This window comes from Mirounga leonina, unplaced genomic scaffold (genome assembly GCF_011800145.1).
Source record: "Mirounga leonina isolate KUSES-001 unplaced genomic scaffold, KU_Mleo_1.0 Mir_201, whole genome shotgun sequence".
In the NCBI taxonomy this organism is placed as follows: domain Eukaryota; kingdom Metazoa; phylum Chordata; class Mammalia; order Carnivora; family Phocidae; genus Mirounga; species Mirounga leonina.
In genome coordinates, this window is record NW_023270504.1 from 25,341,090 (window position 1) to 25,358,980 (window position 17,891).

The following is a 17,891-nucleotide window of genomic DNA, read 5'->3' on the forward strand; positions in this document are numbered from 1 at the left end:
GATGGTGCTTGGCCTGTGTCCTCCGAGCCCACTGAGCCCTGCCCTGGTTCCTGACAATTGCTCACATACCTCCCAGGAGACCAGGGCAGAGGGTAAGGAGGGTCCTTTGGGATATGGGGACTTCTGTGACATATCCAGTTCCCCTACTTCTTATGAGGGGTGTAACCCAATCATCTCAGAGGGAGGAATGTCCAACTTCACATACACAAAAAACCTCAAACAAAACAAAACAAAAAAACCCATCCATTTGGTGGAAATCTATTGACCAGTTTCATGGGGGCTTTGTGAGCCAGATCTTGGAATGTGGGTGGGAGTCCCAGGGCAGCCAGAAGATATAAATAGAATCAGCAACCCTCCCCCATCCATCCTTGCTAGCTGACCAATGAGAAACTATGCCCTGCCACGGGGGTGAATTCTTGAACCCACTATTCTGGACCTGTTCAGGCGCCAGGCGCCTCCATACCTCCTCCAGGGGCAGCTGCCGGGCACCCACCCCAGGGCTGGAAAGATCAGGGCCTGGGTGAACAATCTTGCACTTTATATATTAGCTTCGCCTTCCTTTGTTCACTTCAGTCCTAGGAATGCCCCCTCCCTTCTCCTTGGTCAGCTGTTTGCAAACAAACACAATAGCTAAGCTTTAGATCTCCTCCCCGGCTATCTGCCGCTGGGGAGATGTGCTGCTTTTCTCTCTTGCTCCCTCGGATGGGGCTTGGCATCTCCAGGGAAGAGGCCTGGACTTCTTCAATGAACTGCAAATGTGATTAAGTTGGGCTGCAGTTGGGTCTGCATACCCACCCGGGCAGGGTGAAGTCATGGGCTGATGGAGCTGGGGCTGGATCACTCCCGCCAGCCTCTGGCACTGCAGACAAGAGATGAAGGAAGATAGAAGTAGCTGATGCCGGGCACTGGAGCCAGGGACACGCTGGGAGCGTGCAGATGAGCTGACTGTTGCTTGTGTCTCAGCCAGAATGGCTCAGCAGAGAGCTGCGGAGAAGCCATTTTCGAGCTGTGTGGCTGCTATTGACAGTAGGCCAATGGCAATAGTGATAGGCCCTTGATTGCTTTTCTCATGTAAAGTTGTCCAGTCTTATTTTGCAGCAACCGGCTTCCGTAGGTATTGCTATCTGTGTCAGTTAGGAATAGGTCCCACTGTGAGTGACCAGACACCCAAAGTAACAGAGAAGTTTGTTTCTCTCTCGTTGTAAAGAAGCTCAGGTGGGATATGCAGGGCCAGCACCGGATGCCTTGGTGCTGAGATCCCGGGTCCTTCGGTCTCGTTTCCCTGTTGTTGTTGGCATGGAGTTTCCACTTCATGGTCCAAGATGGCGCCTCACTCCTCAGGCATCACAGCCACATTCCATTGGTGGGGAGACAAGGGGCTAAGAAAGAAGCACCCTCTCCTTTTGAGGACATTGTCTGGAACGTAGTCCATGACCCTTCTGCTTACGTCCTACTGGACAAAAGCTTAGTTATGCCTACTCCCAGCTGCTGGGGAGGCGAAGAGATGGAATCATTGAAAGATTGAAAATTGAAGGTGCTATGACTAAGAAAGAAGGGAGGAACAGATCCTAGGCAACTTTCAGTCTCCACTCTGCCTTCTTTATAGGGGAGGAAACAGAGGCACAGACAGGCGAGATCATTTTCCCACAGACACACACTTTGGAAGTGATGGGGTTGGGACTGTAGTGCAGCCTTGCTTCTAAAACCCATGCTCTGTCTTCTGTAATCCCTTTGTCTAACTGGTGGAGGAAACAGGTGGGGAGGGCCGGGGGCATGGAGGAAAACCACGTAAATTGTGGTTTGGTGACAGGTGACGGGCCTGTAGGATGCAGTCAGGCTTTGAGCCCTGCTCGCTACCACAGTTTGTAAACTGTGTGGTCTGATGACCCCCTGACATTCTTAAGAATAATAGAAGACATGAAAGAGATTTTCTATGGATTATCTGTTGATTATGGATTTGGATTATCTATTGATATGTATTATATTAGAAAATAAAACAGAGAAATTTACAACATACTCATTTAAAAAATAATAAACATATTATATTTAACAACATGACATCTTTTTAATAAAGGTCACTATAAGTGCCAAACAGAAAAATGTCTAGAGAGGAGAATGGCATTGTTTCACAGTTTTGCAAATCTCTTTATTATCTGGCTTAAGAGAAATCAGCTGGATTCCCATGTCAGTATCTGTAGTCAGTCTGTGGTGCGATCACCTATCATGGAGCTTCTGGGAAATTCCACTGTGCACTCATGAAAGAGCAAGAGCCCAAAGGCCAGATAACATCTTAGTATGATTATAACAGTAGTTTTGATCTTATGAAGCTCTGCAAGGATCTTGGGAGTCTGTAGGGGGTTCCTGGACCAACCACACTTTGTGAACCGCTGATCTAGTAAATGCTTTTCTGTACATGCCTCAGTTTCCAAATCTGCAAGCCTGTTTATCTGGCCTTTCCCTGAGGAGGTTTGTGTTCTTGCAAGGTGTTGCAGGCTTATGAAGGGCCTGTTTGTGGGAGTGGGTGCCAAGGTGGTGTCTGAAACCACTTTATTTGTTCAGGGGACATTGGTGATGTGTGAGATTGGGAGCCGGAGGGGGATGAGCTGGAGAGTAGCCAGGGTAAGATCCTGGAAGACCTGGCCTTGCTAACAGCTATTGTGTTTGTTTGCAGACACAGGAGCTAGAACTTTGCCCTTTAAGCTGGGGTGGGACGCAGTCAGATTTGCCTTATGTACTGACTTGGGCACACACTAGAGATCTAGAGGCCACATGACCAGTGCTTGTTGAGTAAAGGTTTGGTCACCTCCTACCTGCCGATGTCTCTCTCCAGGGTCTGACAGGACACAGTGTTGGCTCCATCCTGGACTTATTTCTGTCTTGGGACCTGGCCTGGCCTGACCAGGCTACCTGTGGTGGAGCGGGGAAGGCTGGGAGGCAGAGGTGGCAAGCTAGACGTGCCACCACACTGCAGTGGGACCCTCAGACTGTGGTCACCCTCATGGGCCGAGTTCAGGCCAGAGCTGACCAGAAGAAGATCGGAGGGCAAGATGGGAAGACAGACTTTTCCTTTTGTCTCTGTTGAGAAAGATATCCTAGCCAGATTTTCAGGTGCGCACGGAGAGGCCAGAGGCATTGTTCTAAGAAGGGAGGTGGCTGTTTCTGCAGAAATCCACTCCCATCCTGCAGGTGAGTAATCAGAAAACACCCTTCTTGCTACAGCTTTCTGTAAACCATTTAATATCTCAAGGGACCCCCCAGGAAATGTGCTGGAGGATGAGTCCCACTTTTCCTCTGAGCAGGGGACAGACAGATTTGGGCCAGCTGGAGATGGGCCAGGCTGGACTCTGCCTCACATCACTCTCAAAGTGGGAGGGGACGCTGGACTCCTGAGTCTCTTCTTTCCTCTGGTTGACACTGTGCCATGCTGGTGGGAACCCCAGGTGCCTGGTCCCTGCGGGACTGTCCCGTGCTATAGTGTCTGCTCCAGGCGCTGTCCCACAGCCCAGTGGGGTGACGGCAGAAGCACTAGAAAAAACTCGTGGAGCCGCCTTTTTTGGTTTTTCTCTGGTTCGAAATTGTGGGTGAGGAGAATGGCCAGCAAGAGCCCGAGCCTCTGGCCCTCCCTGGGCACCCTTGGCTGCCCTTTCAGAGCCCAGGAACATCTCTCTCCGAGGGGCCTGTCTCATGGGTCAGGCAGTGTAGCAGAATGGAAAGAGCTGGATGCAGTCCCTGGCCTCCTCTCCTGAGTCTCAGGAGAGTCTCAGACCTGCCTGTGGCAAAGAAGAGAGGGTCCCTCCTCCATCCCCTCGCTCAAAAGAATCTCTGAGATACTAGTAAAGCGATCATGTTGTCATGGCAACCATTCATCCTGGTGTAGCCCAGTCTCCCCCAGATGCAGACAGGGGGAAAGGGACAAAGATGTCGTCTGTCCTGCTGCTAAGCTGCCCAGCATTCTGGAGGACAAGCCTCCTGGGAGGAGCGAGGGTGGAAGGGACCTCTCTGGTGGCTGGGAGATCCATAATGATGATATGGAGTCATCATTTTTGCAGTGAAACCTTTACCTGCCTGATTTCATTCAATCTCCACTACCATCACATCACATAGGAACTGTCGTTATTATCCCCAGTTGACAGAGAGAGCAGGGGTTAAGAAATAGCCCAAGGTCACACGGCTAGCAGGTGCAAGAGGCGAAACTCAGATCCGGAGCTGTGAAGCCATAACAAGTCCAGGGCAGGACTCTTCCCAGCACGGTCTGCAGAGACCTCAGTTTCCCCTGTATGAAATGCCTGGGATGGCACATGGCAGGATGCGGGTCATCACCCAAGACCTCAGTGGTCCTGGGACCCACTACAGTGGTCTTCATTCATTGATCGCTGGCTCAGGGCCAGACACCGCCAGCAAGGCAGCACCTGTTGGGATTATTCCTGTGTTACTCAAGGACGCCCTTCTCCAGCGAGGTGAGGGCATTTGCCTCAGTCCCTCCCGCCCGGGAGTGGCAGGGCTGGGCTTCAGCCCTGCAGTGGCTGTGGAGTCTCCCATCTGAAGGCAGGTAAGCCAGACAGGTGGGGTCATGCAGGGAGCAGCCACGCTCAGCAGTGGCTCAGCTGGCTCATTGTCCTTGCCCTCATGTCTGCAGCCGAGCAACCCCTGCGGCGGCCTCTCTAACAGGTGCAGGGAACCAGCCATGCCCACCTGCTTGCACCCAGCTGGGCCCTGGGCCTCCTTCGGAGTTGCACCCCACACCCCAGCACCCAGCCTGCTGTGACCTGGGGCAGCTGTGACATTCTGCCCTGCTTCCTAGATGGGTTGGAAGATGCACCCCAACTCCAGAGATTTTATTTTATTTTATTTTATTTTGTCACATAAAGAAAACTTTCATTTGCTGCAAATAAGGAGATCACGGGGAATGGCTTCCAAAGCTGTGACTCCCAACTTCAGAGATTTTAAGATTTTATTTATTTACTTATTTGAGAGACAGACAGGGGGTGGGGCAGAGTAGAGGGGGAGGGAGAGAGATAAGCAGACTCGTGGGAGCCCAATGCAGGGCTCCATCTCACAACCCTGAGATCATGACCTGAGCCGAAACCAAGAGTCAAACACTTAACCCACTGAGCCACTCAGGTGCCCCATCAACTTCAGAGATTTTAAACTGAAAAAAAAAAAAAAAAGGGCAGTTAGAATCATTAGAACACAGAATGCAGAGATGTTTACGAAGACAATACGTAGGAGTGTTTGTACTACTGTGTTTTGAGAGTACTAAGCAACAATTTCGACCCCGCCCTGTGTTGTTAGGTTGAGGGTATCAACAAGGTGGTAAATCCAAGGACTGCGTTTGCCTGGCAGAGGATCTGGGGGACATTTCCGAGAATCCTCTGGATTGATAAGATTGTTCAGTTTGGGAACTGTTGATCAGCACCTACTCCGTGCCCGGTGTGAGGGAGCGTCCCCGGTTTTCCAGGCAGGGCGGGATCTTCGCAGAGCCACGTCCAGGAAGACATAAGCCAGTGCCCCGCAGAGCCTGGGCCACACGGCTCCTGTCCTCACCATGTGGCATCTCGTTCCCGCAGGACCCATGGGAGCAGTGCCGGCTTCTGAAGAGCGCCTCGGTGTTTGCCCGCTGCCACCCTCTGGTGGACCCTGAGCCTTTCGTGGCCCTGTGCGAAAGGGCTCTGTGCACATGTGCCCGGGGGCTGAGGTGCCCTTGCGAGGTCCTCCTGGAGTACGCCCGGGCCTGTGCCCAGCAGGGGATGATCTTGTACCGCTGGACTGACCACAGCACCTGCCGTAAGTCTGCGGCCCACGCTCCCGGCTGGGGGTGAGTGGTGTCTGTCCTGGGGTGTCACTAGGGAAGCCCTCGGGCTGTGTCATGCTCCTGGGCCACCTGATCACAGAGGCCTGGCCCGCAGGGGGCGTCCCTTCCCTTAAAGGCTGCAGCTGGGAAGGCTGTCTGGCACCTGTCCCCTTGCCTCCATTCTAGGCCATGCCTCCCTCAGTGCCCCGGGACTCCCTCAGGAAATCTATTCCCTGGATTGGGAGAACCTTCCCTGCCTCTGACGGGAATCCCACCTGTCCTGATTTCGGCTCACGACTTCGCCGCCTGCCTGTTGACAAGGAGCAGGGAGTTGTCCAGACTATGATCTTGCAGAGCTTGGCAGGCTCTCCATAAGCCCTTCTCTTTTATGAACCCAGCCTTCTTTCCTCCCAGCCCAGGGCTCCCCTTTCCCTCCTCCTCACCTTGTGACGCCCGTGGTTTGGATCTCCCAGTCTCACTGGGTCCCTGCTCACTGTCATTGTCACCATCCCCAAATTATCATAATTAAGTAGGAACTTCTGTGGTTCCCTTGCAAGAAGCCTCCTCTCTCCCCAGACTTTCCACCATGGACCAAAAGCCATGCAGATGGACAGTGCCATAATTACACAGGCCATCCTGGCTGATGGAGACAGAACAGCCGGCCAAATATTTACAGCACACACGTTTTTCAGTGTGTGTTTTTTTTCCCCCGCTTATAAATTAGAGCTTTTATCTCTGCTGTGGGGGCGTGAGAAGGTGGCTATTAGCAGCTGGTTTCTCCGCTGTCTGGTGGCTGTTATTTTAGGTCTTTGAAGATAGGGTTGGAGGGGGGAGATGCCTCTTGGAGGAGAAGGGGTTCGGAGCAATTGTTTGGTGTTTCGAAGCCCAGGAAAGGTCATTGGTATGTTCCGGTTCTTCAGCTGCTCTAAGCATCAGTCGGCCACAGGGTTGAGAGACAAAGGAGGGGAGCCAGTCCTTGCCCAGGAGGAGCTGGGTCCAGCGGGGGAGGACAGATGCTTAGGTGATAAGGCTCTGAAGACAGTCCTGCAACACAGTGGAAAATAAATAGGGAGCAAGTCACCCATGTGGGGAAAGTGGGTGTGAATGGTGTGTATCCTGTGCTGGGTGGGGCCTTTGACTGGGGCCAGTTTCATGAGGAAGAGGAGCCCTCAAAGGAGGGATGTAATGGAGGAAGCCGCTTGGCCCCAGAAGGACATTTATTTTTAACCTAGAGGAGTTTGATATTACCTCGAGAGGGTTTTAGGTGAAAGGGACAGATCATAGGGGAACAAAAAAAATACCAAGCTGTTCATGGAGAAACAGATGACCAAGGGGCAGGGGTGGTGGTCCCAGGTGACTCTGCTGAGTCTTAGCCAGGCTCTACAAGATGGAAGATGTCCCTTCAGGGGAAGGGTGGTTGGCAGGGTGGTCTTGGAGGGCGCTTGGACCATTGGGGTGCCACTGGGGTGGAGCTGGCCCCTGGGGCCCTGAAGACAGAGGGGAGCAGACAAGAGAGCGCAGGGGCTCTGCGGACGGCGTGGCTTAGGAGGTGCTCTCTGGGGTGCTCCGGGGAGACTGCTGGGTTTTCCGTTTCAGGACCGGCATGCCCGGCAGGCATGGAGTACAAGGAGTGCGTGTCCCCTTGCACCAGAACTTGCCAGAGCCTGCACGTCCAAGAAGTGTGTCAGGAGCAATGCGTGGATGGCTGCAGCTGCCCTGGTAACAAACTTCTCACTTTATTCACAAATCCCAGACCTTGCCAGTGCCCTTGGCTTGGGGAGGCCAGATGAAGGCCACTTGTGTTTGTCACCCATTGCTGAAATCAGAAGCCTTTTATTTATTTTTTAAAATGTCTTTGTACAGAGGGATCAGGATTGAGCCGGGGGTTATTTTTAATTTCTGTTTTCCTGTTGTACTGGATCGTGAAAGCGCGTGTGTCTCGGAAACAGAAGGATGGTCTGGGCTCCGACAGTGACTTTGTTTGGGGAGCACGTGGCCCGATCTGAGCGGCACTTTTGTTTTCTCAGTTTCGTGTCAGGGCACGGGTCTGGGTGAAAGATATTTTAAAACGTCTCCTGGGTTTGCCATGTGAGCTCAGCTGAAAAAGAGCTTTGCACTAGAAAGTGTTTCTCAGGAGAGGCCATGTGAGCTTTGGTGAAAAATGCTGTTTAATTACTGAGAGTGAGGCCTGTGTGTTTTGACTAATGACTTCCCCGCTGGACGATCTTGAACAAAAACTCTTGCCTCCTTTCTTCATCTGTGCAATGCAGGTTAATAATGCCCTCTCTTTCAGTGCGTTAATGTGAAAGTAAGGGTCATACAAGTTCTTCAAGCTTCCTGGGAGACGCTCTCAGCCTAGACTCATGCCTTCCTCACTGGAGGACCTTGAGCAAAGCTCTTTCCCCCATTTCTTTGACAGTAGAGAGAGATTAATAATCTCCCTCCCCCCTGTATGGCCCTAATGGGAAAGAGCAACATCATGGAACAGGTTCCTTGAGCTTCCTGAAGAAGCCCTCAGCTGTGATCACCCACGGGGATTCTGTAGCTGGGAGATGAGTAATGATGATAAACTGAGTCTTTGCCTTGATGTCCTTGAACACAGAGGGACAGCTCCTGGATGAAGGCCGCTGCGTGGGGAGGGCTGAGTGTTCCTGTGTGCATGCCGGGGAGCGGTACCCTCCGGGCTCCTCCCTCTTGCAGGACTGCAACACTTGGTACCTGGGGCTGCGCCGTGAAGTCTGGGAAGGTGGCCCAAGGGCAGTGGACGGGGATGCTGGGCAGTGGGGGAATCTCCAGGGACACTGGGTCCCCTAGATTTTCTTCTTCTCTCTCTCTCCATCAGGGTTTCTCCCCCTCAGCCTTATCTCCAAGATGCCTCCCTCTTTGGCCACAGCCCTGTGCCATTCACCTTCAGCCTCATAAAGACCCCCCCTAGCACCAGCTCCCTTCTTTTCCCAAATCCCTCCCTTTGGGGGCTGTGGTGTCTGTGATGAGCTCTAGGTGTGTTCATGCGCCCTTGTGTTTGCACAACTAGCCACGACCTGTGCTTCTCTCCCCAACAGCATTTGCCGAAATAGCCTGTGGATCTGCAGCAATGAAGAATGCCCAGGTAGGCACCCTTCCGCTCATACCCCCCTTCTCTGGATGGAATGGTATGTAGTCCTTGCTAGATGGAGAGGGCGACATCTCAAGGCAGGGAGAAGGTGGCCTCTGTACCGGCTGGATACCACCCTCTGACCACAGCCCTGGTTTGGGATCCCAGCTGTGCTGACCCACTTGTGGGCCAGCAGAGGGACACTCAGCATAGCTGAAAGGTGAGAATGCACCTGCACTAAGGTTTTTTTGTCCTTTTCTTCTCATCTGTTTGCTCAGAGCATTATGGTTCAATGAACTGTAAGAACTGTAGGGTCACAGTCAACTAAACAAAGATGATGCAAATTCTTTGGAAGTGAAGAGGAAGAAGGGCCCGGTAATTCCTTAAATTCAAAGTGAGAAGTTTCTGGAATGCCTGATAGGAAGACCTTAGAATGGCCCAGGAGCTAGGAAGATCAGACCACCGAATGATTTCTTCTACCCCACCCCCTCCCTGGAAAATCTCTTTAGGAAAAGTTGCTTTATAATCTCTCCCCTTTACTGGGTCTTCTGTTTGGCTCCAACTCTATTCTATTTGCTGCAAACTTGGGCCGTTTGAAGCTCCCTTCTGCCTCACCCCCCAATTACCCTGGCTCTTCTCCTGATAATTTTCCCCTTTGTGGTCACTCACGTGGTGTTTGCTATGTGTTAGGCTCTGTGCTAAGCACTTGACATGCGTGCCTATGAGGCGGGTACAGTTTATTCTAGGTTTACAAAAGAGGAGACAGAGCAGGAGAGATTACATAACTTGCTCAGTGTCACACAGCTGCTAAGAGACAATGACAGGACTCAAACTCACACCTCTCTGATTGCTGCTTTTGCCCTTCTCTTTATTCTCTTTCTTTGTCCTCCATCTGTTCCTTTGCAGGAAGGTCTTTGCTATCAACAGCTCAGGAGAGGCCCCATGTTTTAGTTAAAGACCAGCTCAGCCTCAGCTTCTATGCTGGATACTACTTTTTGGGTTCCCATGGTTTGTAGAGCGCAATCAAAAACTGCAAGGCAAATAGCCAGATAACAGGCTCCCCTCCCTTTGGCCCCAAGAGGCCGCATTAGCTCTGGTGGGCTGACAGGGCTTGAACTTGGATACTGGGATCATATTTGGGGCCTGTTGGCTGTAGGGTCACTTAGGATCTTACCCAATGCCTATCACACTGGGAAAATTCTGGAACTAGATGGAAAGTGGGCACTAGGGGTAGGTAAATTCGTCTGGCTCAGGGATGGCCAACCAGTCAGTTTATCTTCTGTGCAATTTTTAAAGGAAGCATGAAGGACAAAAGATTGTTCTTACAAGGAATATCAGTGCTCCAATTTAACATCATCATACCCTGTGAAAGACCTAAGGAGCCCTTTGAAAGACACGAGGTTGCTGCAAATGACTTGCAAAAACACTGTTAATATCTAAATAATAAGCATTCATTGCATAAGATCTGTGAGCCACAATGGACAGAATTAGGAATTCGTTTATTGTCTTTTGTTAGATTGACTACCAGATTAGGAATTCTTTTTTTTTTTTTTTTAAAGATTTATTTATTTAGTTGAGAGAGAGAGAGATAGATAACAGGGGAAAGGGCAGAGGAAGAGGGAGAGAGAGAATCTCAAGCAGACTCCCCACAGAGCACAGAGCCCTATGTGGGGCTCAATCCCACAACCCATGAGATCATGACCTGAGCCAAAATCATGAGTCCAACGCTCCACCAACTAAGGTACCCAGGCACACCCAGATTAGGAATTCTTAATAACTACCTTTTACAGGTACCATCTTCCACCCATCCATCTGTCCATCCATCCATCCATCCATCCACCCATCCATCCATCCATCCAACCATCCATCCATCCATCCATCCATCCATCCATCCATCCATCCATCCAACAATGATTGGAACACTCACTGTGTACATGATGGAATGCTTGGTCTGGGACAGATTATAATTCCCTGGTCTTCAGTTCAAAATTTAGAAGATAGCTTTGCTGAGGATGTAAGAAATTTTCTTTCTTTCTTTTTTTTTTTTTTTTAAGATTTTATTTATTTAACAGAGAGAGAGGGAACACAAGCAGGGGAGTGGGAGAGTGAGAAGGAGGCTTCCCGCGAAGCAGGGAGCCCGATGCGGGGCTCGATCCCAGGACCCTGAGATCACGACCTGAGCCGAAGGCAGTTGCTTAAGCGACTGAGCCACCCAGGCACCCCGGATGTAAGAAATTTTCTTGATGCCTTGATGGGAAGATAACCAGTTCCAACTCTGCAGTCTACTGAGTGGTTTGATGTTTTGCCCACACAATCACTAAGCTCTTGCTCTGTAGATTTAAAGCCTCAGTTCTGACCCTCTTTTTCAAGTTCTGGAGTTTAGCTGGTCGTTTCCCACTCCATTTCAACCTGTAGCACACAGGTGTATTTCCATACCTTGCCATGATTCAGTGGGCAGTGGGGCTATCTTATGCCCCCAGTGTGACATTTGCTGATATAGCTTCTGAGGGGAAGGTCCTGGTAGGGAATATGCTTGACTCTGCTAGCATAGCAAAGAGCAGGCTATGACTTCTCCACAGTCCCTGGAAGAGCTGACATTGTGAATCTTAGAAATAGACAGCTGGGTTTTGATTCTCTGGGATAAGATGAGAGTGTACTAGTTGTCTATTGTTGTGTAACAAATTATCCCAAACTTAGCAAACAACAAACATTTATTATCTTAGAGTTTCTGTATGTCAGGAATCTGGGTGTGGCTGAGTCTGGCCCATGATTTCTCGTGAAAGTTGCAGTCAAGTTGCTGACTTGGGCTGTGGTCTTATCTGAAGGCTCCATTGGGACTTTGAAGTTGAATCATGTGATGGTTGGCAGGCCTTGGTCCCTCAGCATGTGGACCTCTCACGAGGATGCCTCATGACATGATAGCTGGCTTCTAAGGTGAGTGACCTCAGAGAGAGTGAGGGAGAACAGCCTAGACAGAAGCCATCGTCTTTTAAAAAGCCGATCTCCAAAGTGACATCCTTCATTTCTGCTGTATTGTATTTACTAGAAACCAGTCAACATGTCTAGTCTACACTCAAGGTGAGGGGATCACCCAAAGACATGAATACAGGAGGTGGGACCATGGGGGGAGCATCTTAGAGGCTGCCCAGCACAGGGAGTATTGTGTATGGGGTGTGGGAGGGAGAAGAAATTGCCCAGGAGAGCATCAATCTATATGGGGAGGGGCTGGAGCTTAAATGCTCCTTTAGGCCTTCATTGCTCACTGCACCCCTCTGTTCTTGTTAGCAGTTAGGGCAGCTCCAGGCAAAACTGTGGCTTCCCCAGACTTCCCTTTCTGTAACCCCAAGCCTCTCTTCCTCTTCCTTTCCCCACTGCAACACATGCTGCCCAGAAAAGTTCTACTAATTTGGATCCCACTGAACCATAAATGTTTGGTCAGGGTCAATGAGGAAGGAGCATGCCTATTAACAGGGACTGTTCCTCGAATAAATAATTTCAAACTCCTGATGGAAGAGTGTGGAATGTTCTCTTTTGCAGCTGGGAAGGTGTGAGTGGAGGGTTTCTCACTTGCCCATTCTATATCCATGGGCAGGTAGCATAGCAGGGGGCTGGGGGCATGGGCGGTGGGGTGGACTTGGGCAGCCTGGCCGGAATTCCAGTCCCCCCACTTCCCAGCTGGGTGACTCTGGCAAACTGCCTGATCCTTTGCAGCCTCAGTGTCCTAATCTGTAACACAGGGATGCAAACAGCAGCTTCATCCCACGGAAGCTGTTATTGGCACACAGCAAGCACTCAATAAACGTTCGTGGTGTTCATCCCCACAGTCCCGGCTGCCTCATTAAGCAGGATCAGAGAAGGACTGAGACATAGGCACAAGCCCAAGGAGTCTGGCCTGGGGAGGTCTGGTCAGAGGGAGGGTTTGGCTGGGGCCGGTGGGGCAGGAGGGTCAGACAGAGCCCAGGCCTGCCTTGGGCTTGGCCGTGGGGCAGGGGAGGGCCTTGGTGTAACTTTTTACTCGTTTGGTTCCAGATAATTTCTGATGCCTTCTAACCCAGGCCTGTAATTCAACTTTAGGATTCAAGCTGTCTGTTCTGAAGCCTCCAGGAAGGCAGACAGACTTCCTTGTTGGCTAACGGAGACAGTGATCAGGGCCAATGGCTGGCCAGTGGGAACGTGTATTCCTAGGTACCTGGGCTGCCTGGGGTATCCGAATGCCCAAGTTCATGGAAACTCCCCAGGGGCCTGACCCAGCCAATACTGGAGTCATACCAGTCACAACAGGCCTCCTTCAGGGCAGGCCAGTGTTCCACGTTTAGAAGCCAAGACTCTTCAATAAATAAATAAATCTTTAAAAAAAGGTTGGGGGGTGTGCCTGGGTGGCTCCTCAGTCAGTTGAGCATCTGATTCTTGGTTTCAGCTCAGGTTATGATCTCAGGGTTGTAAGATCCAGCCCCACATCAGGCTCCACACTCAGCGGGGAGTCTGCTTGAGATTCTCTGTCCCTCTCCCTCTGCCCCTCTCCCCACTCTCTTTCAAATAAATAAATAAATCTTAAAAAAAAAAAAAAAGGAAGAAGCCAGGGCTCTTCTCCACTCAGTCTCCGTATCCAGACTCAGTTGTACCTCGGCCCCTTGGCAAGGGCCCATGTGTGCCCAGGCTCAGAATGACTCAGGCTTAGCCCTCACAAAATCAGGCCTATGAGAAACTGCAGGAGCCAACCCATGAGGCAGGGTTGGGTGGTGTCAAGTGCTTTGGGCTCTGAAGCCAGACAGAAGGCCCATGTGTAAATCCCTGTCTGAGGACTTTGGGCCTTGGGAGAGTTTTTCTCTGTGCTTTACTTTCCTCATCTGTGAACTGGGGCTAGTGACGACCGCCTCATGGAAGCAGTGAATGAGATGCACCCACGGATTGCTTGGAAAGGTGGAGAGATGATGTTATTGTGATTTAGAGGCAGGCTTTGGTGAAAAGTTCCACTGGGGGAGTCTGTGTTGCTTTGCGAAAGGCCTAGGGCCTGACATTTCTGTAGGCTGTATGGCAAAGGATAGAAGCTGATGGGCTGAGCAGAGGAGCCCTCTGGAGGTCTCACGTGCTGCAGACAAAAGGGTTTCTTTTAGAAGAGGTCATGCGTTTCCATCAGAGGAGAGATTTCTTTTCAGTTTTTTCACGAGAGAAGATCTTTTTTTTAAAGATTTTATTTATTTATCTGACAGAGAGCGAGAGCACGCACACAAGCAGGGGAAGTGACAGGCAGAGGGAGGGGGAGAAGCAGACTCCCCACCTAGCAGGGAGCCCGATGTGAGGCTCCATCCGGGATCATGACCTGAGCCAAAGGCAGGCACTTAACCAACCGAGCCACGTAGGGGCCCCAACGAGGGAAGATCTTTATTCATGTAGGGGATCTGCTTTAATTCCCGGCTGTTCTACTTTTTAGGCTATTTTAAAAATCACCTGTTCTTCATTGATTCACCAGACTGTTATTGCCCACCTTCTCCATTGGGTGGGGGGCCAGCTGTTGGTTGGGAGCTGCCTTTTGCCGCTTGACCAGCTACTTGACCGGGAATGTCCTGGCCGTCCTGCTCTGGGCAGAGGATGGGTGAGCGTGCCCTGGGGCCCCCCGTTCGGGCTAATGTTTCAGCTCCCAGGGCCAACCGCTAGCTACATCTGTGTTGTTCGGTTTCCTGCGCTCACAGCTCCATCCCTCAGTGGTACCAAGTTGATAAGCTAAATGTCATATTTAGACTTTCGATTCCTGAGGAACTTCAGAGCACAAGTCAGTGGGGGTCAGAGCAGGAAATCAGATTGGGTGATTAGATTCTAGCTCTGGAAGTTTTGCTTTTGAATGTTTGTGCATTTTTTTCGTTGACCCTTCTTTTCCTAGGCCTTGTCGGAGATAATGCAGGCCCACTTTCATACTCAGATAAGAGCGTGCCTGAGAAAACAGAAAGGTCAGGGGAAGAATTCCCACCCATTCTATTGCCATGGGGTCAAGATGTTTGACACAAAGGGCCATATCACTCTGCAGGATGATGGTGGGTTCTGAGAAATAACCATTGGAGAAAGGCTTTCCTGTGACACCAGTGGATTTGGAATTTCAGCACATTTACATTGGCTGGGACGACCTTTGCCCCGACCTTTACTGCCTGCCATGAACAGTGACCCCTCACTCTTGCTCTTTTTTGGGGGTACTGCCGTGGGAGAACCTGAGCTGTTTCTGCTTATAACACTTCTGATACCAAATGTGTGTGATTTTTCCCCAAGCCAACCAATTCTTTGACTTTCTGGACTCCAACTGGGTGTCCTACAATTCAATTCTGACACCAATGAGCTGGAATCAGTGCAGACCCTGCAGGTTAAGGGCTCTGTCCCACAAGATGCCCCACTTTAAATGCTGATCCCAAGTACTGGGCTCTCAGGGTACCTGCTTCTGTCTGACTTGACTACAAGTTGGGGGGTTCCCACAATGCCTTCCTCAGGTCCAATAATTTGCTAGAGTGCCTCACAAAACTCGGGTACTTTACTTACTATTACTGGTTTACTATAAAGGATATTATAAAGGATACAAATCACTGAAGATAGGTGCATGGGGCAAAGACTGGAAGGATCCTGAGCACGGTAGCTTCTGTCCCCGTGGAATTGGGGTATGCCACCCTCCTGCATGTGGATACATTCACTAACCCAGAAGCTTTCCAGATCCTCTTGTGTAGGGGTTTTAATGGAGATTTTATTATGCGGGCATGATCGATCATTAATCCCCAGCCTGCCTCCTGTCCCTGGAGGTTGGAAGGTGGGGCTGAAAGTTCCAACTCTTTCATCCTGCCTGGGTTTTTCTGGTGACCAGCCCCCATCCTGAAGCTACGCAGGGGCCCACCAAGAGTGGTTTCATTAGAACAAAAGATGCTCCTATCACCCAGGATGTTCCTTAGGAGCTCTGTGTCAGGAACCAGGGATAAAGACCAAATATATATTTCTTATTATCGCAGAGTGTGATGCTGATAATGATCTTGGGCCTCTCTAATTTCTCCTAATTTCTTGTGGGCTGAGTGTGCCCATGCCGTTTTGGGGTCAGCCGCCCTGGGGACCAGTCAGAGGACACTCACAGTGACCTGAGGCTACTCTCCCCTACCCTTGCCTTCCAACACATCCAAAGGCAGGACCACACCTGGATCCAACACACCTGGATCCAAAGTTGTGCCTGCCAGGCCCTTCATTGCAAATGTGGGCCTGAGGTGGCAGGCGATGGGGGCCTGTGGAGCTTGTCTCTGCCACATGGGCAGCTGGACTCTCCCTATGGCCTCTGAGGACCCCCTGACTGTGTGACAGAGCCCAGCATCAGCCCCTGGGGGTGGGCCGAGGTGGGACTGGCTCTAAGACCCGCTTAGGGGGAACTTTAGGTTTCGATGGGATTAGTGCTCTGGAGAATAAGTGTCTGCAGTTTAGAGGTCAAGGGTGACTGTGTGGGAAGGAGGGCCCCCAACTTTATGGAATGGCCGTGGTGTGTGTCTATATTTATTTTTCTAAGGAGTAGAAGGCACAGATGAGAGGAAATACATACAAGGAGATTGGGCAGGGATCCAGATGCCCACTTCAGCTTCAATGGGCCCACTGTGGGCCCTGGGGACCAGATTGCCCTGAGCTGGGGTGGGGCCTGTAGGGGATCACTGGAGACGTAAGCAGAGGTCCCCCCTGCATGGATACTCCCCGGGATGTGTGACCTCTGGTCTGAGGTGCATTGGGCCAGCCACATGGTTGGGTTGTGGTCTGGGGCAGGATGGAGCAGGACTCAGGTTGGGGGTGAGCCGAGGGCTCTGCGTGACGGGGTGATGAAGGGGAGTCCTTGTACCCACCCACAGATGTGTCAGCCTGAGCTAGGGAGCTAGCTGGGGCGGTGCTGAGATCATGGGCAGATGGCCTCCTGGTCCCCCATTGGCCCCAACTAAAGTCACCACATGGACATGCCCATGAAGAGGCCTTAGAACCGCCCCCTGGCCTCTGCCCTGCTGAGCCTGGAGAATGCCTGCCTTACCCCTCCTCTGCCCTCTGTCTGGGCTGGCCTCTCTGCCTGCTTGCCTCAGGGGACTCTTCTGGGTGGGGCTGTGCCCCGGAGCCCCCCACAAGGCTGGTGCAGAGAAAGGCCTGTCCCTGGACCAAGTGGCGCCTGACCCCAGCAGAGCCAGAACCTGTGGGGTGGCTGTGGGGAAGGACAGGGAGCCACAGTGAACCGAGAGCTCAAGCTGCAGGCTCCAGGCTGGGCTCCACCCCTGAGTGCGCATGGCTCTGTCACTGCCCTTGGTTTTCTCTTCCATAAAGTGAGGCATTGAACTAAAGATCCAGCTCTGACCTCTCACGGTTTGAGGACTGGCACCTGAGTTCAAGTCCTCCCGTAGAACTCGTTTTTAGACCGGTGTGGGGAAAGAACGTCGTGGAGTTCCACGAGAGGGGCCCAGTTTGCCCCCCTCCCCCTCTGCCAGGGGGCTTCCCCTCCTCCTGTTCTCACCGCCTCCCTCTGCATCCCTCCAGGGGAGTGTCTTATCACAGGACAATCCCACTTCAAGAGCTTTGACAACAGGTACTTCACCTTCAGTGGGGTCTGCCAGTACCTGCTGGCCCAGGACTGCCAGGACCACACCTTCTCTATTGTCATCGAGACTGTGCAGGTGAGCTGGCCTGCTGCCCATCAGGAGGCGGTGATGGGCGGGGAGTGGGGGGGGTGGGGGGGGTGCAAGGTGGTCCCGTCTGAGCTGCTGTGGTACATGCTATCCCTCTTTTCTCCAGAGACTGGAGCCAGGAGGGGAAATCTAGAGGGCACACGGCTCCTCCTGAGGGCTGGAGTCCCAGATTTGCTTTGGAACCATAGGCCCAAGCAACAGGAAGACAGCCAGAGGCCTAGAGTTCTTTATAAAGACAAGAGGAGGATGGGAAAGGGTGTGGTGAGCTGAGCAGCGGTGAGCGCTGGGCTCAGGGCCTTGTCCCGGCACACCTCCAGGGGGCCTACTCACAGAGACCATT

At 51.7% G+C, this 17,891-nt stretch overlaps 1 protein-coding gene across 1 annotated transcript in view; it reads left to right on the plus strand.

Moving 5' to 3' along the window:
- The window catches only part of VWF (von Willebrand factor), a 134,268-nt gene that overhangs the window by 26,731 nt on the left and 89,646 nt on the right, over window positions 1–17,891 (plus strand). Inside the window, exons 7-11 of the mRNA XM_035028418.1 lie at window positions 5,568–5,784; window positions 7,388–7,510; window positions 8,394–8,505; window positions 8,854–8,900; window positions 17,403–17,539. Of these exons, the coding sequence (XP_034884309.1) occupies window positions 5,568–5,784; window positions 7,388–7,510; window positions 8,394–8,505; window positions 8,854–8,900; window positions 17,403–17,539 (636 nt within the window). The remainder of the gene's footprint in view (window positions 1–5,567; window positions 5,785–7,387; window positions 7,511–8,393; window positions 8,506–8,853; window positions 8,901–17,402; window positions 17,540–17,891) is intronic.